This window comes from Cupressus sempervirens, chromosome 7 (assembly GCF_028749045.1).
Source record: "Cupressus sempervirens isolate cs-2001-9-10 chromosome 7, ASM2874904v1, whole genome shotgun sequence".
NCBI lineage: Eukaryota > Viridiplantae > Streptophyta > Pinopsida > Cupressales > Cupressaceae > Cupressus > Cupressus sempervirens.
The window spans coordinates 638537499-638563611 of record NC_143124.1 but is presented as its reverse complement, the minus strand read 5'-3'; the positions used below and the strand labels follow the sequence as shown (position 1 = coordinate 638563611).

The window sequence follows — 26113 nt, the reverse complement described above, 5'->3', positions numbered from 1 at the left end:
CCCTATTTCTTTCTTTAACAATATTAATTCATACTCTCCTTTTTCCATATTAAATTGCAATTTTTGAATTTGTTCTCTAAGTGACTTGACCTCCATTGCCAGCGTCCCGTTATCCTTAGTAACTCTTTTCATTGTGATACTTTCTATTTGGCTCCTCTCTTCAAGTGCCCACACCCTTTCCTTCATAGCTACCAAATCGTTCCCAAAGATGTCTGGATACCACGTCATAGGTGTCCTTATGGGGCTGTAATTATTTGGCAGCCCATCCTCCACTGTGTCTATCACCTGAGAATTATGTGTCTTCCCTTTACCTTTAATATCTCTGATATTATCAAACCGCTTAATTGTTTCAGAGATTTCAGTCGGCCTCAGACTTTGTTCCCCCTCCCTTGCGCTGTCTAGGGTTTGTGGAATCGGTTTCGGAAGTAAAGCTACTAACTTCCCTCTTTTTGCATTTTTAAACTTTCGTATCTTTCTCTGCCTAATTATTCTTTTATATTGTTTGGCATTCTCAAAGATGTAGTTTCCTCCTATGGGTGGTCCGCTGGCTTGTGAGAAGCTCAGAGTGTTTGTGGGTAAATTACCATTTGTCCCTCCAAGATTGAATGAACTCGTGTGTCCGGCTGAGGGTCCTGGAAGAATGAGGAAGCTCCCTTAATTCCACTTGATGATGCTACTGTGCATGAAACTATCCCCGCATGTCAGGGCCAAGCCACTGTTACCAGAGATGTCATTGTGTTTCGTAGCTTCTCCCAGACTTGTTTGTTGTTTTGCTGTTACGGGTGCCCTGACTATCTAATTCTCTGCCACCCTGTTACTGTCAGATCCTATGTTTCGCAAGGTGGACCCATCTAGTTCTGACTGTGCCTCTCTTATCTTTGGTTGATCAATCAATGATACTTTTACAAGTATCTTTTCTACAGATGTTTCTGTAATTTCCCCATTTGTTCCTTCCATGAGGACCATATCGTTCTCGCTGGTGCCTTGTTATAGATTCTTTATGGTGTTTTACCGTTGTAAATTTACCAATGCCAGGAGAAGTAACAAAGGAAGCATGAACAGGTGCAAGATCAGATGTAAGAAAAAGGGAAAAAGCGTACTTGGGATCTGCCTGTCTGCCTATTGGAGGCACAGAATGTTGTCTTCAAATGGAACCGAATTGGAGCTCACTGAAAGAGAGGAATACCATAGTAGGAAGCGGACTGGAGCCCACTGATTGAGGCCATTGGTTGTAAAATGGAGGAAGCGGACATGGTGGTGATTACTCTGAAAACCCTACCATGGTCCTATGAGCACTTTATTGAGACGCTCAACATTACTGCAACTAATGTTGACCTAAACTTCTCAAATCTGTGCACCAAACTTTTGCAGCAGGTTTGTTGGAAACAACAGTTTGGCAGTAGTGCTCCTTTGTCCTCCTCTGAACAAACGTTTTCAGCCTAATTCTTTCACAAGGATAGAGACCCATCCCATTCATCAGCTTCATCAGGATATCCAAGAAGAACATTCAGTGCAACTACTGCCATAAATTTGGTCATATGCTTCGAGATTGCAAGACTCACATTGCTTCTGAGCAGCAGAAGCAGAGTGGATCCCAGCCACAGGCCAACATTGCAGAACATGCAAACCTCTCTGATTAACCCAAGACTGCCTTTTACACTTTTGAGGACATGCAAATTTATAATTATTGAAGATAGATGGACCATTAAGGGAGGGTATTACAGTATTAGATAGTTTCTATTTATTCTCTCTTCCAAAAACTTAAACATTCAACTCAAACTGATGCCTTTCTATGATGTAATGTCATAGAGATGAGGGCCTGACCATGCCTCCAATGTCCATCAAACAAAACTGAACACCTTCCTTATATTGCTTTAAAACCCCGCATCTAACAAATGAGATAGAAAAAAAGAAAGAAAAAGGATCCCAACATTCAAAAATAACAACTAATGATTTCACCTTTCTAGAGATTCTGAAATAACTTCACAAAAAGCAACAAACTTCCGTAAATAAACTTGTAAATCCCCTTAATTGCATTTTGCAACTCTAACTGAGCTACACCACATTGACCAAGGAGGATCTCTCATCACCATAGCCTATCTTCTTAAAGAGGGTTATGATCCTCCAAAAAGCTAAGGTGAACCATGTTCAATCTCCCAGACCCACAAGGGTTTCACTACAGATAGCCAACATAATTTGCATAATGCCAAACACAATTTAAAATTCACATTTTTAATTAAACTCTATTTTAGCTCCAAAAGACCTTTTATTATTAAAATAAAGATAAATTTGATATGCAAGACATCCTCCATATTATGTGTGTGCGATTAAAAGCTTTTCACCCGCTTCCAACAAATTTTAACACTAAGGTGTTTTTAATATTTTAATAAAATTTAAGCAACCTTGGTAAAATAATTTAAATAAAGTCATTAATGAATCCATTTTGCAGAAACTCTGAAAAAACATTGGAATCAAATCTGACAACACTGGAGTTATCTCAATGGCAAAAAAATGACAAAATGAAACACAACACGCGCTCTCAAAGATTCTCTCTCCAAGACCCTTGGAGAACATGCCGAGAACTTGAACTCACTTTGGAAAATGGCATAAGTGTCTTCAAGACTAATTGAGGTCCCTGACAACATCAAATAACCCCTCAAACAAGGCAGACACCCATTGAGAAGGCCAAAGCCAACTGCAATGCTAGAGAACCCTGAAATGAGGACATTACACTATTTATTTATTATTTTTTACAAGCTGAGTGTTAGATGAGAACTTGTGGTGGCAGAATGCTTCTTGTATTCGTCCATTACTTTCTGTACTTAAATCTTCAGACAACTTTAAATTTCAAGAATCCATTGTTTTATGATTTAATTATAAATCCATTTTGAAGCATCTTGATTGCCATTGCACGTTAAACATATAGAAAGTTCTTAAAAAATGGGAACAGTCATTTCTTATTGGTTTAGATGATATTTAGAATCCAAATGTCCCAAAAAAACACAATGCAAGGGCATACAAGAGAACATTATAATTACATACCACATGAAGCAATCAGTGGCAACTCTGGATGCCTCACAATAGAGCGAATGCTTCCAGAGCATTTCCCCTTGAAGGAACCCAGTATCTTTCCTGCAAATTTCATAACAGCATTCATTAATAATGAAATTTGAATTTCAAAAAGACCACACAAATACAGATTACCAATATTGAAATTGCATTGCATTCTCAAAAAGACTTGACTTTGTTCATTTCAATTACATATCACTAACCACATATAACAAAGTCAACAACATCCCAACAAGAGGACATATTTTAGCAAACAGAGAACGTTCTCTTCAAACTGTTATTTTGAAACTTCCCCATGCAAAGCAATTAGTTTTAGCATTATAGTTGAATACTGAATTGTGCATATGTAACAAAAACATATTAGTTGGTCACCAGATTGAAGATACCAACCTAGGTTGTAGCTACCCTAATAGGATCAAGGTACTAATACCAGTCAATTAATGGTTAGGTGGAACCAACTGCAAGGACTACATCTACTGACATGCAAAACATTAAACAGATTGCAAAGCCTTGCTGCCATAACTTTTGGAAATGCAGCATCCATGATGTCCGCAAATTTGGAAAATGAAACCAAAACAGAAATGATCCCTTAGTAGGTCAATGCACAGAGAGGTACAACACATCAATAGTATTTATATTGTAAATCAGAAAAAGAATCCTTGAACTTTTGATTGGATTACAATGACTATAGATAGCTGGGTTTACATGTTAACAGGTTATGTATATTTCTTGTTAGCAGTATATTCTTTGGATATCTTACATGCGGTTCCGTCTCTGAGATATCTTCCAATTATTACAGACTCCTAAGGTTTAGTCTCTAACTAGATTCTTCTGGTCAAAGCAATTTTGTGGAAATCAAGAGGGCGCATGACAGAGAAATCAGTACAGCAGATACAATCAGTCTTGTGCTCAGCATATTTTTCAAGCCCAGTATATCACTTAGGAGTCACAATAACCAAAAAATTGAAGCACAACAATTTGTACGTATGTCTTTAAAAAGCAACCAGTTCAAATAATCCATTATGAAATCAATATCAAACTAATGCACACACTATAGAAGTATTCTTAATGGTGCGCAATTCTTGTCAAGCAACATAATTATTGCCTCAAGCTATACAGACCATTGTAGATGTTCACATTTGAAAGATTGCAAAGAAGGAATTCATGGTTTTAGAAACAAAAGAAGCAAGGTTGGGTTGGCTTGTCTTGTAGAGATAAAGTTGCAACAAATGTGTGACCAAGAATTTGTTTCATAATGACTTTTGTCACTAGCGAGTTAAGATAGCATCCAACAACAAGAACTAGAATAAATCAAGCCCAAAAGAATTGATATATTTTAATGAAATATGAAAAATAAATTCATTCATTAGTGTAGTTAACATATATTGCCTTTGCTGTAATTTGTTAAAAGGTTGTACACAACTATGTATTACTTACTCGTCGAATTGTGAAGTTTTTAGGAGTTACTTGTTAATAGTTGTCAATGATTGGATCTCGTGGTCAAGGAAAGTAGTTTTAACCCTTGGCCAACCATCCCAAATGTACTTGTGTAAGAATTCAGAAAAATAAATTCATACTTTTGTTCCTCCATCTGATATGGATTGTTATCACTTATGTAAGTACAAGTCTTACCAAATGATAGATAAACATTGGTACCATTGCCTTAAAGAAGTCAAGTCCAATATAAGACATTAATACCCTTAGACCCCAGAAAAGGGGGCAAAAGATCTCAACATGATCAAGGCCAAGAGATCAGATGGTCTTTGAGATTGGAGGAGCAAAGAAAACAGCAAAAAGGATTACATGAAGAAAACTCATTAGTACGCATCGCAACCAACATGAAAGTTGGAGCAAAAACATAAGCGTTAGCTATAGTCCAGTAAAAAATAAATACACAATCATAGATTGCAAACTCTCCAAGTACTCTCCAAGTTGTCGACTACTCTATTATTTTTGTTGGACGAGCTATCACAAGTTTAACTCTCATGATTTTATAGAGTTCAAATTTTAGTATTCTCTATGTTGCTGAGTTTTTGCAGACTTTTGTCGAGTTCTTCCTGACTTTTGCCAAGTTGAAAATTTTAGGCTTGCAGAGTACTGTTTGAGTACGAGTCTGCAAACTAAGTACACAATAACTGTTAAGGTTGTAGCTTCTCTGGGATTGATTTTGACATGAGATACCTTAATGATGGTAAATCATCTTTAAGATAAATATCTTATATATATAATATATATTATATATGTAATATAATATATTATACATTATACATTATACATTATATATTATATATTCTATATTCTATAATATATATTATTATATAATAATATATTATATATTCTATAATATATATTATTATATAATAATATATTATATATATGGTTAACATATTAATATTACGTATATGCTTAAGATGAGTTACATATATGGTTATTTATATTACTATTAAATTAATATGTTAACTAATGATGTTTAACCTTAGAGACATCTCTTCATGAGACATGTCTCCTTCTCTCATATTTATAAGCCTTCATTTGCATTTGGAACACAATGAATACAATGGCAATTGTTAGTACATTTGCAGCGATCCTAGAAGTTAACATGGTATCAAAGCCAACTGCAAATGTACCAAAAGAAATGAAGACCTATAATTTTGCAAATGGGAAGGATCTATATGGAAATGTAGACTCCACATTATTTATTGCAGGGGTGGCTTGCTAAATATTCCCTCGAGCAATACCACTATCCACACCAAGATTGAAGCAGAGGCTTGCATTCTTCTTCCTAGGGTCTGTGAAATTTTTTTAAAGGAAAGTGTTGGCAGTTTTGGAATGTCACGTAATTACAGCGTAGACATGGGCCTAGGGCTTGCATTTTTATTTTTTTTAAACAAAAATCGAATCGAGAGTGAAGATAAATGATAAGGATTGCAACATTAATCATTAGCTACTGCCTAGATCAGAGGATGAAATTATATTATTGTGCATATATTCACCTCAATAAATAAAAGAACCAGAAAGGAAGAGGGAAGTAATCGGTGCTCCCAAGTGGACTCCATCAAAGGGGACATATAATATTGCCACCGTGATATAATCAATAAGGTGAAAAGGGTACTACAAAATAGAAAAGACAAGTGGGTATGATCCGAAAGAAAAAGGGAACTAATATTTAAGGTGGGGAAGTCGGCCATAAAGGTCCCACTTTGTAACTGCAATCAACACATGGGACATCCGTCACATCATACCCTATACAAACTTTGTGCCAACCGAGACACAAGGGAAATAAAGGAGATCATTCCCACATAAGTTAAAGTTCCCATACAAAGTGGACCAGACATCAATACCAAGGCCCACGTCACCATTAGGTAAGGTACGTAAGAATAACATGCAAGTAGAAATCTATCAGTAAGGAATAGTTATGTTTATAAGAATTTTCAATTTATGTATGTTTATAATATAATCTTTAAAAGGATTATAATGAAGACTTATAATAGAATAACAGGTGAGTTAAATAAGGATCATTTCCTAAGTAGGGAATGGTGTTAGTTTTAATTTAAATTTTAGAGCCAAAAGTATATTATTAATGCTTATTTTTATAGTTTCTATGATGCATATAAATACTATTAGATACTAATATATATAGGGATCCCTTATCCCTACTGTATAATATGTTTATGGAATTAATTATGATGAGTATATTAATAACTTCACCGGATATGGGAATAGAATTAATTCATCATGATTTACATATAGAATCAAATTTCTAATGTTCTTATAATTAAAATATAATAATATTATTATTGAGAATAATAATTGAAGGTATTTTTTAATAAAAGTTATTTGCCTTGATCTTTTCCTTTGAAAATGTTATTGCAGTCAAAGGGAGATTGAGACTCAAAGGGAGCCTGACATCTCATTATAGGCAACCTTGAAAGAGAGGGAGTGTTGATGTTCTGTAGCTTCACTCAGATAAAATGTAGCAAAGATATGTATAGATATTATTTAGAGATATTAATTACAATATAAACTCGTGGGTTTCCATTACTGCTCGATATGCTTGAGAAATGATTTTCTAAGAATTGTTTCCATGGTTGAAGGAAGTAATGAATTGAAGATTGGAATGGATGCTCAAATAAAAGTAAACTGACATTGAAATTCTTGTGAACATAACCTCTATATATCTGGAAGTATGATACAATGATAAATATGTGATCTCTAATCTATGATGTACACTTCATGATGGGTTATGTATGATGAATTGATGGTTCCATGTGCTTATAAAGTACATTTCCTATTAAAGAACATATGTTACACTAATAATTATGCAAATGGATGTTCAGTTCTAAATGGATGTTCAGTTCTAAGTATGATCAAAATACAGTCACAATTCTCTATTGATTCCTCAATTAACAGAAGAACTTGAGCCTCAAGGGGAACAACTAGAGGAACAACTAGAGGATTTTATTTACTGGATTTTCAAGGAAGTGGACCATATAAAGAAGATTTAAATAGTGACTGAAAACACTATAAAATGTAGTATGAGGGAATTTTACATTGTGAGGGGGAATAATAACCAATGTTCCTTTCCTTTTGCTTGACAAATTCTTGTATGAAGGCATCAAGGATGGTGATGTACAGATAAGTTTTTACTATTCAAAAGTATTACATTTATCTACTCATATAGTCTTTCTGTCATTTGCAGATTTTGTTATATGAATTTTCCTTGATCTCGTCCTTTGTATCTGAAGATTCATCTTGCAGGAAAAGAGGAATGACACATTAGGCAACTTATGATAGTAGCTTAAAAGAAGTTGTGATCAGGCTGGATAAAGTGAGGCTCTTGAAACAAATATCTTTAATGATTGAGATTATTAGGATCCTTCTACATTAAGAGGGAATATGACACTTTTTCAAAGGCAACGCAGGAGCTTAGAAGAAGTGTGACCAAACTAAGTACACAATAACATACATTTGACTACAAACAACCGAGAGCGTACCAAGGAAGATTGATTGGAGGTTGCAAGTCAATTCCACTTTCCCAAAGAAGCTTGTGTCAATCTTGCAAATCAGATTTAGTTGAATGGAATAATACAACCTTTCAAGATTGAGATGGAGTCTAAGGCCTCTTGGTAGACAGTAGGTGGGATGTACATTAGAACAATCTTTGAGGCATCAAAAAAATGTTCACCAAAGACGAACCTGAGCATGAGACACTGAATCAAGAGTTCAAATTGGAAGATGAGAGCTTGAAAGTAGAACGAGTGGTACATAGATTACTGAATCAAAGAATCAAGGGTTTAAGGGTGTCCCGAAGTGCTCAAGAGACAAAGGAACATATCAACAAATTAGCAGAACATTTCAAACACTACAATTGCATCAAGCAATGGTGACCACCCTAGCAAGTCCAAATGATAAGGGGTAGTAAACTACCAGAAATTCAATGGAGATGGATCTAAAGACCCCGTAAGGAAATGCAAATCTATATTACTCTATAAACAACAATGAGAAAACAAATAGAAGATATCAATTTAGATATTTGCCAACCAAATTGCATAGAGTGGAGATACAATGTTATGCAAATATTCTTGATGCTAAGAAAGTTATGTGGGCGAAAGCAAAGAAAGAATTCAAACCTAAGTTCAAATTATTGAAGGATGTAACGAAATTGTCACAAAAAAAATTACAATACCTAACAAAGTAAATATTAAAATGTTCAACCCTACAATAAGAAGCTCAATGAATTGCTAAATAGATTGGAAAAGAAACCAAAAAAAGGGCAAAGAAAGTGATGGTTTATTAAAGGATAGATAAGAGTCACTTCAGAGGAAGACAAACACAATATCTCCCTCAACATATGAAGATGCATACAATCAAGCCATGGTTGTAGAAAGTGAAGACAAGATGTTCTCTAGTCTAAGAAGAAGTGAAGACGATTCTGATCAAGAGATAACAAATATAGATCAATATAGACTCTCCAAAGCAACATTTCACAAATGATGAAAAACAAAAGGGAATAGCATATGACAAACACATTTGGTGTATTGGTTGTAAAATAAGTCACACCAAAACTAATTGTCCTAAAATGTTATTTTGTGATGTATGCCAGATGTGGGTCTGTCATGTCCCCACATATGGAGAGCCCAAATTTGCCCTAGAGTGCAGCTTTTATATAAAAATAAGTAGGGTATTAGGGTACCTTTTGGCTTTGACTGAGATCTTGCAACTGCAAAAAATTAAGTAACATTATAATCATCTCATAATTAAATGTTATTATCATAATTCATAATTAGACATTCTTACATTAGAAGTAAAATATTAGCAGATTGCTCAAATTAGAATTTAAAATGTCTCCACCATTGAAGTAATAAGGTAAGGTGATTTAACGAGGTGCCCAAGGTTTAAACCCCTACCCTACGCCCAAGAGTGGATATACCATCCCTCTTGGCCTCATGAGGCCCTTGCCATACAAATGAGGTGGCATACATAGTGTGGCGTCATATCACCATTCTCCTCGTCCTTGTCACTTCTACCTTGCCTTCATTGGTTGAGCATCCATATGCATTGGTTCACCATGATAGAAATTGTGAGAATTATTCACGATAGAGTTCCCAAAAAGTCCCTCCCTCCTAAGCCCTGAAGCAATCCCCTTGTCCCCCTTTGGCCTATGGGATTCCTTAGTCACATAGCATGGGGTGGTGTGCCTAAAAAGTGACCGTCACCATTCTCTCTCTTGTGGCTGCATTCCCTTATCATGACTAATAGACAGAAAACATACATAATATTTCACATATAATTTCTATATTACAGCATATATGAGTTATCACATATATTACAACACTAATGTAGTTGGTTATATATGTAAATATGCATATCAACATAATATCACGTGACCAAAATGCATACCAAATTAAATAAAGAACAGTTAGTAACCACTAATTATATATTACTTAATCATGCAATGCTATTCTGAAATTATTATTAAAATTTGTTCTTAGTCTCCTATTCCTCTCTGATGATTGAATGACTGAATGTGGTGTTAAAGTTTGTAGCTGCAATAGAAATCTTTATCTCTCGAAATCTGGATGTTATTACCATTATTGTCATCTTCAGTTGAAAAGGACACTTAAGCTTAATTTGTAATATTAAATGTAAATGACATGTGCCATTCACATGCATTGAGGCATGAACATTCGAAGAGTCATAATTAATTAAAGGAGTTATGAGAATCTCAAAAGACCTTCAGTTATAATGTGAAGAGTCTCTCCTATTGTTATATATTCGCATCAAGCAAAGGATATTGTACACCTGAACATTTCATTATCAATAAAGATATATTTTTGTTGTGTGGCTAGGTTTTTCCCTTCATTTTCGAAGGGTTTTCCCAAGATATTTATGGTGTTTATTGGTTCAGTTTTGGCTCCTTATTGCTATTTATCACCATTGATTTTTGGGCTCTAGATTGAACATGGTATCAAAGTCAGGCTAGATATCTACACTATAGGAATATTAAACTAACAAAGATGCAAAAGGATTATTTGAATTCAAGCGTGTGATTTTTGTTTGTTATTTCTTATCATCGACGTCTAGAACCATAGTCTAAAGCATGGTTATTGTAGTCGTCCCTCTCAGTTGCTCATGTCAGTGTTTACATATAAATCTAGTACAAGCTCAATCTCAGTCGGGTTTGACATATCATAAATGTTCTTTGCCTCAAGCACCAAAGCTTGTTTCGTCTCCTATCATTGCTATTGAAAAGCCTACCTTGGACATGGATATTCCTGGTATTCTCATGCACACTTTTCATTCTATGGATTATTGTGACGTTTTTTTTAATATGGTATGATTATTATCTATTGAATATGATTCTTGATTCCTAATTCGTGGGGGACTTGTAACGTCGCCATATTCCTAATTCCTGATTCTTGTTCGCCGCTATTGCTTCTTTGGGCGTTCGTATTCAATCTTGGTGATGCATGCGTCTGAGCTAAAATAATGATAATAAATAAAGTCAAAATTCGAGAGCTCAAGAGAAGGTGCTCTGTATCTTGAGGAAAACTGAAAGAAGTAGTCGCAGTGAAATTCGACTCTAACAACTGTGTCAGAGGAGGTAGTGGGCAATGGATATATCACTTTCTTTCAAACATTATTCATTTCCTCCGAGTGAGATATTTTCATCTGAAGTTTGTTTGGTCGGAGGAGAAGCCGATGTCTGAATTCAATGATCGTGATAATATGTTCTATGGTATTTAATCAAAGGAGTGGCAATTGCAGCTATAGAGGACTTCGTCGATGAAAGTCTTAATGTTAATATTAATAAAGGAGCATTCTCAAGGGATCAAAAATATTTAATGGAGCTACTCGATCAAATCTTAGAATGTTGACATCTGACTACATTGAGTTTGATGACATGGATTCCTTTGCCCTACATCCACTCTCTAAGGCTTGATCTTGTGGCACTCGCAAGGATATTCATCATCATCACGGACATTAGTATCATGGTCAGTTGTTTTTTGGTGATGCAATCATTACATGAGATGCGTTGAAGACATTAGCTTATGAACAATCACATTGTGTAACTGTCATCGGGTGTATGATTGTATGCGCCAAATAAATAGCATTACATTTGGATGTCTAATGGGATTACGACAGTGAAGGATCTTCGCCTTCATTCTTGATCTTTTTTGAAATCATACCTGATGTGGCACCAGTTACAAAACACAAGAAGGATCGCATGAGAGTTTTTGGCTAAAAAACGTTTTTCCAAAATGATGTTTATCATTCTTCTTGACTAGAGATATACATATTGTCCCAACATATTCATCTTTTGCTGGAGTTATACAGATTGTCTAGTGTGATCCTTTGGCTAGAGAATTATGACATTCATGTTGGTTATCTTATTCTAATCATTTTGGTGTCTACAGAATCTAGAATATCGAGTGTCTTCTGTGTACTTGTTTTGCGGTACTTAAATTTGATCTTTATTGATCAAATTCCTATAGGCTTCATCCTTATGTATTGGATGTGTTCATTTGATATACTTTTAGGCAGACATATATTTCACGGGCAGAGCTGTTTGAGAATTTATAGTACTGAGTTGTGTTTTAGTCTGCATATGAGATAATTGCATGAGAGCACAAAGTTGGAATATTGAGCAGTGGCATAGTATCTTGCCATTTTGTGAAGCTCAAAGTTGTAAAAAAGAAGAGATAAGCCTTCTATTAATTGGTTGTTGTCATAATGTATATATATTTCTTTATGATAAATTGATTTTATTAATCTCTCTTGGTTACTTGCGGGATATAACAAGATAAGGATTATAGCTCCATAGGGAGATGTTGAGCTTGAGAGGGAGATTTTAGCTTCAAAGAGAGGCTTCATAATTAAGAGGGAGTAATTATGGAATCCCCATCACTCTCATAGAGGCTTATGATGCTCATGGTATTCATGAAATTTGAGATTTATATGGAATCAAGTCTTAGTTTGATATTGTCTATTTTATTCTTGTGTGAATAAATGAGATTGTAAGATCAACTATGATAACTCTTTCACTATGCGATAGTGAACATTATGTTGAGAGAGTCCATGATGTCATCACGTTGAGAGATTCCGTGATGGGAGTTGGATGTCATGTTGAGAGATTCCATGATAGTTCAGGTTGAGAGAGTACGTGAATAAAGGCTTAGCTGTGAGTCTTACAAATCTTTTCATGTTGAGTAATTCCATGAATATGACTCATTGTTATAGGTTTTTATGTTGAGTAACTCCATGAATTATGTTTTGAATTTGTATGATCAGAATTTATCATTGACATTTTTGGTTGCAGCTTTGTGTAACTGTTCAGCTAAAGATCTCTCTTGCTAAGAGGGAGTGTTCAAATTTGTAGCTGCAATAGAGACCTTTATCTCTTGAAATCTAGATGTTATTACCGTTATTGTTATCCTCAACTAAAAAGGACACTTAAGTTTAATTTGTAATATTAAATGTAAATGACGTGTCATTCACATGCATTAAGGCATGAATATTCGAAGAGTTGTAATTAAGTATAGGAGTTATGAGAATCTCAAGAGACCTTTGGTTACAATGTGAAGAGTCTCTCCTTTTGTTATACATTCGCATCAACCAAAGTATATTGTACACTTGAACATTTCATTATCAATAAAGATATATTTTTGTTGTGTAGTTGGGTTTTTCCCTTCATTTTCGAAGGGTTTTCCCAGGATATTTCTAATGTTTATTGGTTTAGTTTTGGCTCCTTATTGTTGTTTATCACCATTGATTTCTGGGCTCTAGATTGAACATGTGGGTATGATGGGATGACACTTAAATAATTTATGTTAGAACGATGAATTGATTGATTTGATAGACATTTAACCATTGATTTCTGATTCCAAGATGTGAATTGACTGATGGTAATTTGATTGCTTCTTTATTCACTTTGTTGAATTGATCTTTGCTAATTAAAAGATTGTTTGATTCAACCTTGGCTGATTCATAGATTGATTCATTCATTGATGCATTGATGAATGATGATGTATTTATGTTTTCTTGGAATGATTTGCCTCTTATAATGTACAAGTGAAAGGTTCACAACCTTTCATAAGATTTGTGTCACCACTTTCCACTGTCACGTTTGAGAATAATATATTATTCTCCCAATTGACCTCCCTATTAGATTGCACGCCCTTCTTTGATGACTTTCTTCTCTTTTTATCTCCCTTGAGTGTAGGGAATCACACCTTTCAGTTGTTAATATCCTTATGAAAGGGTCACACCATTTAGTTGTGAGAAAATACATTTGTTTGACAACAACTGCTGCCCCTTTCGCTTCCTATCTCTCACTTCCCAAATCTGTCTTTATTACTTTTCAAATCTGAACATATCCCATTTAAGATCTGCAGATCTTCTTCTTCTAGATCCACATATCTTATTTTATTTTTCTCTTCTCTCAGTTTTAGGCTCCTTTCTCCCCACTCTCTTTAATAGAGTGTTTGCATTGGCTTTCTCGACTCTTGGTTGAGACATGTGATCTATCTGATTCATAAGACCAGGTCAGTTTCAGACCCCAGCAACTATAGGATCATCATGACTCAACACACCTTTGCCAAACTCATTGCCACGACACTAAAAACTATTCTTTCCAAAGAGCTTGACATGAGAGCTTGTAGGGCTAGATGCTAGGCTGACTTTTGCGCAGATTACCAAACCAAGCACTATATCTTAACCCCATGTTGCCCACATTATAGTCCCCCATCCTTTTTGCATATGGTAACATAGCAAAACTCGAAGTCCAAATTTTAAAGCTCAAGTCACGAAATGCAAAGTCTACATCCAAGTCGAGATTTGAGTCAAATCGTTTCTCATCAAGCTTTCCCTTGTAGTGTGGGTTTTTGGGATTTCCTTTCCACTACTTTGATTACGACTCCATTATGCGAGTTTTGATAGAAGTCAATGCGCACAAGCCACATCGGATGGTTCATATGTTTAATTGGTCGGGTAAGTTGTTAGAAACACCCTCGATGAGAAAAAAAAGTCTAAGAGCATATCACTTCATAATTTGGGATTTCCGACTCTCTTAGTCCGTGCTACTACTCCCTTCGAAACAGTAGTGGAGCAACTTAACCCCCGCGGGTGAGCACAATTACATTTGCTGCGATGAAGTTGATGTGCAGAAATATTCTTGTGGAGATACCCCATGCACACTTCGCAGTTCGAAAAAGCAACAAAACGGGTGCACCTCTGCGGGCAAGAAATAAAGCAAGCATTGCAAGAAGTTGAGTATGGGAAAGCGAATATGCCTTCAAAGATCCTTTAAAGTGGCCCCTCGAAGAAGAGCCCCTTGTTCTGCAACACTGCAAGGAAGGAAAAATGACAAAATGTGAAGCTTGCAAGAAAATCGAAAAAAACTTCCCCAAGGCTAACATCCTGCTTGAAGGGCATTAAAAGCGCAAGTTCGAATTTCACATGACCAAAGGAGATCATCGACCTATAACATAAAACAAAGTTGGAAAATAAGAAAGCTACTACTCTAAGTTTAAAAGTAAGGCAAAGAGAAAATCTGATTTTTCGAGATATGAAGTATAAGTGATGGGATGTGCTGAGGTCATTTTCTAGCCGTTAACCACTGGGCATTTATTTCTAATTTGATCATTAACAGAAAAATGTCACTTCTAATTAAATGCAACGCTCATTCGTGTGGCGCAAAAGTCCATGGCCTAAAATTGCATGCAAAATCCATAAAAGAAAATTTGCCAAGGGTTTCCTTCATCATAGTTTCCAAACGGATATCTTTGATTTTCGTAGCTAACTTGAGCCTTGTTTTTCAATATAAGAATTTTTCCGTGGCAATGAAGTTTGCAAGCCATGATAATCTAAACGGAATCGACTTTGAGTGCAAAGGGATGAGTGATACCCAACTCAAGTTTTACGATCTGGGGGACCTGCACAGGAGGTTGAGGTCCAAGCCTATCCACCCAATTACGCAAACGTTGAAAGAGAGTAGCCTTGTAGAAAGCTACGAGGTTCCCAGTGGCAATCCAAGATACCAAGTTTATTGTAGAGTGCATCGCTTGTTACGACCCATCCACACAGCAAATTAAGATGCCTAACAACGAGGTACTACTAAGAATTGACCAAAACACCATGCAAAACTTCTTCCAACTACTTGCATTTGAGAATTCAGCAGCCAACTAAAATGAGAAGAAGTAGGTCAGGAAAGGAGACTTGTTGGCGACATGGTTTCAAACACCCAAGAGCAGTAAGGGCAAGCTATCAAAGAATCTATATGGCACCAATTCGATAAGAAAGATAGTCGACATCTCGATATTGCTACATCGGCTAAAGAGGGATGAGGATGCCCTAAATTTTGTTGAATATTATAACTACCTTGTGCAAGTAATGTGTGCAGAAGGTGAACACGTAGATTGGGCTTAAATTTTGAGCGAACAATTGGTCAGATGGTTGCAAACTGCTAAGCTCCAGAGGCAATTCTTCATGTCATCATTTCTGATTTATGCATTGACCACAATTCAGCTATGGCCTTGGCTCCCACATGTAGATCGAGCTCTGCCACCAATACCCCAATGATAGGATCATCTTGATCGAGCTCTGCCACCAAATACTAGAGGTAAACAACATCTATCCAGATGCACTGAAGGCAAGCAATCCATTCCCAATTAGGTAGGAGCTTACTCATGTGCATCATGTTCTAACGTGAAGAATATGTTTAAGGCCTTTGGTGAAAAGTACAAGCTAGAGCCCTACAAGGTGTTTAGATTGAAGTTTGATCCCGTGAATTATATCAAAGATAACTTGCAACTAGGTTCAAGTTTCAGACACGTCCCCATGCTGGAGGATTATTGGGCTGACTACATGGATGAATTCGTGAGTAGAGAAAGGTTCTACTCCAGGCTGATTGTCCAGCAGATAAGATTATATGGTGTGAACATCAATGTGGATGGGATTGAGGACAATGCGCAACATATGCAACCATCCACATATCTGAAGGAGATCAAAGACACTCTTATTGATTCCATCCCGCCTTTGGGGCTTACAACCCAGAGCCTAGATGAGCTAATGGTTGACATCATCAAGAGAACGAATAAATGGGTGGAACGGACCAAGGCGAGATGGAAGAGAACAAGTTAAAGGGGCTATACGTATCATTTTGAAATGGAATGGAAGGGATCTGCAAATTTTTGGTGTGAATTCTCCCCCTATTGCTGAGGCAGATGAGTGAGTCTCGAGGATTTTTATCAAAATTTGTTGTTCATTAGTTTGGTTGTTAATTTGTTCTGCATGTGATGAATGGAATGTTAATTGAATTGGATGGTATCAGATTTTGACAAAGTTGAAGCTTTTTAAACCCGAAAACTAATAAGTAATTTGAGTGTTACTGCAATTCAGTTATATTCTCTTGCGTCGCCCTATTGCATCTTTAGGAATCAATCATGTTATGTGAATCATGGGTGTAGAAGCATTGTAGTTACATGTTAAAGTTAGAGACGAGAATTTCAAGTTTTAACTCATTACCAATAGTGGGTGAGATATAATTCAGTTGTGGCCAAATTCTATGCCTAAGCCTTTTATATCTATGGAAGGTTTGGTTATTGCCTCTTCTGTTCTCAAGTTAAGAGCATACCCCTGCTAAATAGGACTTGGAACAAATTCATTGCAAATTATACACCATAAGGGAGCTGTACCTTACAGTTCAGAGGGAGGTTTCCAATGGCGTTGTCGAGGCTTTCCAAACATTGGGAACATTTGTTGTCTATGATTTGGGCTTCAAGAGTGAAACATAAGGAAACATTTGAAGAAGACAATCTATTAACCAACACTCTATTGCTATTATTGAGGAGGCTTAATAGCACCTGGCAAAAGTCAATTGCTACTTTGTGGACTTTTGTAAGGCTTTTGATTCCATCCCTCGGGTGGCCCTTTTCCAAAGACTTAGTGATACTGGGGTTTTTGAGATTCTTCTGACGGATATTATGAGGTTGTACAAGAGAGTGGTGGGCAGATTCAAGTCTCCCAAGAGCTTCTCAGTTCCTATTCAAAGCACTATTGAGGTGAAGGAGGAGTGCCCTCTTTTCCCCACCTTGTTCATCATATATATTGATGAGATGGAAGCTTTTCTCAGAGATACATTGCTCCCTGGTAATGGTTGTTATTTGCATCAAGTCTTGATCTCCATTCTCCTTTTCACTGACAATGTGGTTCTTCTAGCCTCCTCCCCAGAGAGCCTTCAAAGACTTCTTGATGGCTTAGCTTCCTTTTGTGATCAGTGACAACTTATGGTGAATCTAAGTAACACTCGGATCATGGTCTTCAACTATTTAAAGACCTCACATCTGCATTTCTACTTTCAGGGTCAAGAGATTGAGATCACCTCCTCATATGCGTACCTCAGGGTCAAGTTCTTTGGACCTCATTTCAGCCTGAGGCCCACCATTCAGCCCAGGGTGAGTAACGAGATGGGCTCCCTTGCCATGCTTGAGAGACAGTCTTTAAAACACCACTTTTAAGACACCTCGTCCAAGCTCTCTCTCTTGGACTCCTTCCTCAAATCAACGATGCTTTATGGGGCAGTTTTGTCAAGGCCTTCTCTCCTTGACTCAGATTGGGCCTCTGTCAAGCACGTCCAAACTCTATTCCTCCAGTGCATCATCAGATGTCATTGTCACACTCCTCACAACATCATTTTGGCAGAGTTCAGGGCTCATCCCTTCAAGCTTGGTGCCATCTTCGACCTAATTTGGCTTCTTCACCATCTTCGTGGACTCTACAGACGACCATTACAACTAATCTTATTTGGCATATTGTTCCTCTATTACGATTACAAACTCTGACCCCACCTCTAGAGCACATTAGTATGCCCAGGCTTTTCCATTGGGCTTCGTCAAGATCGAATTGACCACCTCCCTCCCTTTCAAGTCTCGTTGAACGCTCCCTCTCACCTCCTCCCTTTACAGGAGGAGTTGAATAGACATGTCAGACTTGATATTTACAAAAAGTACATCACTACGACCCGGTGCAATACTTGTGGGGGGTTATGTCTGAAGATGGCATTTTATGTTGAGCCCTTTCTGGATATTCAAGCTAGGATTATTGTTCGCCATGGCCACTTCTCTCAGTGTTGATGCACCTTGCACATCTCCCTTGGGTCCTTCAGAGTTGGCTCCAAGCAGCTTTGAATTCAAACAGATCATTATATTGACAGAGACGATCGGATTTGTCAGTCGTGCACCCTTGTGAAGGCTGAGACGGAGATTCACTTCATTTTCCATTGCCCTATCTACTACAAGATCAGAGGGAGATTTTATTGCTTATTCAAAGAGTGCAAATCCCTGACTACTTTTTGACTTTACAGATTAGAGATGCCTAGCACTTTACCTATGGGAGATTATACAGCTCCGTGACTCCCATGGGGGAGTGAAGCGATTGTCCAGTGCCTCTACCACTGACCTCTCTAGATCTATGAGACCTCGTAATGGCACTCCAACAATTCTCAGCAACGATCCGAGGCTCCTATTCCCCCTAGTTCCTATCCATCGATGTTGGCTTTCTTTCAGCTGAGAAAGGGCCCTTTGTCCTTGCCTCAAGGCTAAGATCTTTCTTTCTTTCTTTCTTTTTCTTCTTGTTGGCTCTTTCCCAGACACCATTTGGCGTTCCTCTACTCTGTTTCTTCTCTAGTTGTATGTTTTCAGCCCTTAGACCATTTTGGTGGTCTCTTGTTGGACATTAATAAATTTATCTTATCTTATCTAAATTATTATTTTTACTCCCTCCTTATGTTATAAATCAGCTCTAGATCTCTACTCCTTTTTTCCCCATTCCATTTGATCCTTCTCCTTTATATCTTCCCATGTCAGGAAGAGGTCACAACTCTTCATCATGTCTCTATTTAAGGCAAGAGTTGCAACCCTTCATAGTTTTCCCTCATTTGAAGAGTCGCAGCACTTCCTAATCATAACCATTTTCAGAATCACAACCTTTCATTATCACAGCCCTTCTGAAGAGTCACTACCCTTGATAATCACAACTCTTTCAAAGAGTCGTAGCCCTTATTTTCTTCCTGTTCTTTTCCCTTTATCCTTCAATAATTTTTATGCTCCACTCTTTCTTGCTCCATCCCGTTTTCTCCCCTCAAATGATATTCTCTTCTCTCCCTTTTATACCTCTCGTTTGAGGGAGACAACTTTTCCATTCGTGCCGTTTGAAAATTTGTTTGGTTTAACTAAATATTAATTATTTTTTAATTTTATTCTTTTATGTTTCCTGTAATGGGCAACCTAGAAATGCCCAAGAACTAAACCAATTGCTGAAAGAGATTGTAATGTCTTTGCATAGATTTAAACCACATAACATGAACAAAAACAAAGGAATTCATGCAAACTGAAAATTAAGCTACTGCTGAAATAATATTAGTTTTCAAACTAATAAATTTAAATAAATAGCAACTCACTAATTACTCCAGCATCATCAAATACATAATAAATTGTTCAACTCACTAATTACACCCAATCTGCCCGTGGCTGGAAATGCGTCCAAGCTACCTGTTAATGAGTTGATAGCAATGAATTCCAAAGGCCAAACCCCAAGGGAATGACGTCTAGAATGTCACAAGAAAGGATGAACGTCCTCTAATGCCAAGAACAGAACTATACATCCAAGTTCCTGTCAAATGCAATTCACCATCATTCGATGCTAAACAATGAAGCTCTCACCTCTATTTATACTTTCCTTACACCCTTCTAGAAGGAAATAAAATATTAATTAATTGCATTTACTAGACGATTCCCCCTTCCAATAATTAATGCACTCTCTAGAAACTCCTCCATCGCAATACAATAATTAATTGTGCTTCTAGAAAATTAAATTACTAGAGGCTTCCCCCTCAATAATTAATGCACTCTCTAGAAGCTTCTCCCTTGTAATACAATAATTAATTAAATTAATTAAATATAAAGTCACCGTTTAATTTTAATTTATTAATAACTTTATAAGAAATTAATTTAATCAATTTCCCCTTATTTCTCCACTTAGCCTTTAGAGAACGTGAAGGCTAAGAACTCTACTTAGTTGCTAAAAAGATAGGGACATTACATTTCCACTATATTCAGAGAAAGTTGGCACAATATGAAAATTTTAAAATCTCACATATTAAATGCTAAGGAAATGAGGTGCTCGATTCTTCTTCGACACGGGCATTGTTGTTGGACTTTGGAGAAGTGCGAAGAGAAGATTTTCAAAATCTTCAACTAAAACTCTAAAATTATTACCACCACTCAATGATTGAATAAATGAGGCAGAGTGGTCTAGGGGCACCTATTCAAGCGTGGTAAAACCACTCAAATGTATAAAAATAGAGTGGAACTGATATAATTTAAGTCTTAAATTCATCTCTATCATATTTTAATAGTTTCAAGAAAGCTTCAAGTCATTTGGATAATAATTGTAAAAGTTGTTCAAAAGTTGCCAAAATTGTAATCACAACTTTTACAACTTGGTGACAACTTTTTAAAAGTTTGTTTAAAGATGTTAATGGGTAGTAATAGGTTGGTTGGAGAGTTTAATGTTATTCCAAATTATATATATTTGGTCTCCAAAACACGAAATTGTAAGTGGGGTAAGTTGGAGAAGTTGGAGGAAAGATTTGGAATGGAAGAAAACTTATTTTGATGTTGTATATTTCAGTTTTCTGGTTATTTTTTCCTGCAATTTCTCTGATGTTTCGGTTGATGTGAATTCATTGTGAATGGTACAGGTCTGAAATTTATATTCTCAGAAAGGTATACGAGTTAGCTTTGATTTGGTTTTGGTTTGGATAATTTTGATTACGTTTAGAAGAAGTTATGGCCGTTTTAGTGAATACTGGTCAGATTCTGTCATAATATGAACAATTTTGAGGAAATTGCAATAACTTTTATTTCCTTGATTGGATTTGGCTATAAATTAGAGAAAATGTTGGTAACTCATTTTTATTAAATCCCACAAAAAGGTTTGGTTTAATTCTTTTATTTATGAAGTTATTAATGACTGATTGAGGGTTTTAAATTCTTCCCTATTTGAGAAATTGTTCTTAAAAAATGCAACATTCTTGCATTCATTTGAATGGTTGGAAATGATTTTAAATGTGAATTCATACCTATAATTTCAAAGTTTTGTGGAAGGCCCATAAAGCACACTTTTGCTGTGCTCTCTGTATCACAGAGTGAATGTCGTCATTACATAAAGGCTTAGTGAAGCGTGTGATGGGGCAGGGGAATCTAGGGGGTGTTTAAAGCAGAGTTGTTTTCTTTCAGAAGTAAATGTGAGCAGTGTGTTCCGCTCCGCGAACTAGTCGAAGAGATGAAAGTGAAGTTCTCCCTTGTGACAGCACGACAGCAACAAGGGTTCTTTGGAGCAGTGAAATTGCAGAGGTTGAAGTGTTTGCTTAAATGCAAGAAGAAAAAGGTAAAGGCGATGTTGGCATTGTTGTCTAAGGAAATCATCTATGCCAGCCACGAGTATTGTATCAATATGGATATCATCACTCTAGTGCTGGCATGGGGCCTAGATTTAGTTGAGACTGAAATTATTAAGTGGGTTTTGAATACTCTAGAGGAAGAGGATATGCTATTGGATTTTGTAATGTTCCTCCAGAACTATTTTTATAAAGATAGAGAAATGAGAATAAAATATTAATTATTTTATATTAGATTTCAAATCTTATGAACTAATATAAGTTAATTAATAATTCATGGAGAAAATAAAATAATAATAATGTTTTGAGTTAATAAGCGCTTAATTAAGAAGTCAGTTTCTTTGGAAGTTTATGGGAATTCTACCCGAATACTGCACTGTAAATAGGTAACGTGTGAAGTTGAAAGGGGTTGAAGGAATAGTCTGAAATACAGAAGTAAATATATTTGAAAAGAAACCATTCCTTCCTTCAAAGCACAATCTTCTGACCTAGAGGATTGAATTATACTCAAACATATTGCCATCCAAAGCATTACATCTGTGCTTAGAAGGAATTATGATTCATCATTTGTAGTAAGGTTGACAGACCACAGCGTTGGTGCATATTATTTTGGAGGAGTTCAATGACTTGTTTGGACCAAGATATTGTGGCCGATTCCTTAATATTTGGAAACTGTAATAATCTTCCATGGCAGTCCAATGCAATTGTGGAGCGGACAAATGAAGTTATTCGATGACAGTCTTTCCTAGAAAAAGACAAAGAAATCATTGTTTTTGATTGGTGGTACTGCAAGCAGAAAGGCACGGAGTTGTCATATCTCTTGGAGATTGTTCTTTTACAAAGAGCAGTAGAATATCTTAACAAAGATAAGAAATTTCCCAGCCGCGTGAGAAAGGGGTTCTGCAGATAGACCGGAGAAGGTGATAGTGATATCGTCCAGAATTTGGAGATACTATATTTGACTTCTGCAAACATCTTTATTGATTTCCACGGAAGATAAGGAGATTTGTAATCATTCTGTTCAAAGGATACAGGTACACATTAAATACACTATTAAGTTCGTCTGGAGTTATATTACTTCCAATTGCTGTATTGATTCTTATCACCTGGATTATCTATTAATTCTTCCTTGAACCTGTACATACAATCTTAGTTTAATTCTGAGAATAGTTTCTAGAAGTTTGGGGATTTTGCAGATTTAGATTCCACACTTGCCTAAGCACTACCTAGAGTCGGTTTTGACATCTCAGAAGGGATTGAGGACCTGCAGAAAGCAGTTGAATATGGCATCGTGCTTTTCATTCAATGGTTGAGTCGATCTAGCAGAGATGAATACAAACGGAACGTTCATGTGGCATTGGAAGACTTAAGGAGAGCATACAGGGAGATGAGGAACAGAGACTTTGTAGCAAGAACATGGTGGTAGCACAGCCGCAAATGTCACAACAACAGTGAACAAGAAAAGGCAAGCGAGTGATTGGGAGAGGAAATGAGGCAAACATGAGGAATGGCGATCATGTCTCAGGTGTTGGTGTTGTGTCCTTTTTGTTTCTGTTTTTGAAATTGGACACTAGATACCCTATATTTTGAATATATAGGGATGAGTTGATAAGGGTTTATCTATATAGTATCACCGTTGAATTGTCATAGGAGGTTGTAATGTCTTCTATAAAAATTGTGCAATAATGACATGGATTGTGTATAGTGGTTTGATAGTAGCGGGGGATGGTAGATGGTTTTCTGTAAAACTGCATGTATGGTGGTTTACGTGGGTAGGCAGGGTGGTTTAGGGCAGTTTTAGTATGGTAGTACTTACCTAGATACAAGCAATGTACTTGTCCTAATATTAATAAAAATATACTATTATCAATCAAAGAATATAATCTTGTATATTATTTATGTAATTATTAATGTATTATTGTTTGATCCTATTTCAAGAAGGGGACATGACAATGTAATGTCCCAGAATTATCTTTATAACAGATAATTTAAAATATATATATTAATTATCTATATTAGTTTCAATTATTAATACACTACTATAAATTATTTAATATACTATAATAAAGCATTGAGTTTCTGTTGTTTCAATTATATAATTAACTAATCCTTATTACAAAGTCAGTTGTATGGAGGAATGGGATTGTCATGGGTTTTTCACAAATTAAATATTGGTCATGAGGATTGGGACAGGAGATGTGAATGAGAAGAAATTCTATTAATAAGTTGAGATTGATAGAATTCAATTCCTTTCGTCAGGGAAACCAGCCTGACCTAGTGGAAATCCATGGTTGTTGAAGAATTTATAGAACTCGGCATTCGAAGGAATGAAAGTATTTGCAGACAGAGACAATTAAACCATGGAGGAGTCAAAATGTGTCATTTACCACAAAGCATATCTTGGGTAAAAGTCAGAAATCCAGTTCGTCTTTATTTGGTGGCAACTATACCTTTCATAATATGGAGATATGTGAGGGAAGCATTTATTCTTTTATTGATCAGTCTCTGCTCTGCAATAGAAGACACGAAATCCTTATTTTGCTTTATCTGAAGGCAATCGTTTTGGTAAAAGACAAAAGGGGAATGTGCCTTGTATTCACCGACGACTCTTAACATTGCTCTTAACACAAGAGGAAGTATCGAGCGCAGCCAATATTTAATCCTTTAGCAAATGCAGTTTTGGCCAACGTGGAATTCAGTGACAGTTTCTATTTCGTAGTCAAAAGAATAGTAAATTGAAGGATTTCAAGACAACGTGGTCGACAGTTTATATTTGCAGAACATGAACGTCATCAGGAATAACGGATAGGCAGAATCATGTTGCAATCATCAACAGAATCGCTGGTGTAGCAAAGTAGGAAGGTGGGGCTGTTTGCAGTTTGCACTGGAGAAGGTTAGATATGGGCAGAAACACATCAGGTGCAATTCTTTAATCTGTTATATTATAATTCCTACTAATGAGGTAATCCAGTATGTATAAAAAATTATTATAGATACTGCATACAGAATTCGGTAATTGCATAGAGTTTGGCCATTACTACCCGTATGAACATTGTGAATCTCAGTGAATCAATCAAAGAACAACTGTCTTGTTCAAAGTTGCAATTATATTTAGAATATTTGCTATAACCTATTAAGATTTACTTTCAGAATAGTTCCAAGAAGACAGGAATTTTACAGACAAGGTCACTCAATTAAATATTATCCCTAAAATTTGAAAAGTAAAAGTACACAAATACTCTTCACACAAGAAAAGCAGACCACTACAGTAAAGTCACAAAATTACAAGAACATTTCTCCAAATTGTTATTGGTATCAAAGAGAGGAATCATTTTTCTACCATCAAAGCAGGGGATCAAAGAAGGCGGATCATCAATGAATTCCGGCCATTCCAACTTTTTAAGGATCTAGTAGCCCCATAGCAAGGGCTTGGTTATAGAAATTAGACACTATTTCTCATTAAATCCAATGTTTGAAGAGGCTACTGAATTTTCCACCTTGCATCTTTAAGTAACCACCGAGGTAACCCAAGGGAATGACACAAGCATTACTTTGGAAGACTTCCGCTAAAGATTGATATAGAGGTTTGATAGAAGGGATCTGAAAATTCATTTCAGGAAGTAAGAACAGATGAAGCAAGAGGGTAAGGTAGAAGACTATGGAACAGAATTTTAGAGGCTTGTAGTGCCAGTTCCAAGAACAATTGGTCCACATTCATTGCAAGAAGCCATCAAGAGAGCTATTAGTTTGGAGGATTCAATGACTAAGGATAGGTTCTACTTTAAGAAAGTACCACCTATTTTGCCAAAGGGACTTTTTCAAAAGCAGCAAGCCACATCCCAAGGTACTGTCTCCTAGCAAAATCAAAAAAGGTCCCTCGAGGAAATTTGAATGAAAAAAATATGTTTAACATGTAGAGATCCATGGCAACTAGGGCATAGATGTTTGGGGACAGAAGAAATACATTCCATAGAGCTAATTTTTTATGATGAAAGAGAGAATGATGAGCATAAGCCCAAGAAAGATGTAAAGGAGATTAGAATGAGGCCACAGAGGAGACCATATGGGATGTACACTTGAAAAGCT

General features: G+C 36.3%; 1 protein-coding gene across 2 annotated transcripts in view; it reads right to left on the bottom strand.

Annotated features, from left to right (window-relative positions):
• The window catches only part of LOC149548301 (Transducin/WD40 repeat-like superfamily protein), a 186694-nt gene that overhangs the window by 113867 nt on the left and 46714 nt on the right, over positions 1-26113 (bottom strand). For both annotated transcript variants that reach the window (XM_089792396.1, XM_089792395.1), the window contains exon 9: positions 3043-3132. In XM_089792396.1, the coding sequence (XP_089648522.1) occupies positions 3043-3132 (90 nt within the window). The remainder of the gene's footprint in view (positions 1-3042; positions 3133-26113) is intronic.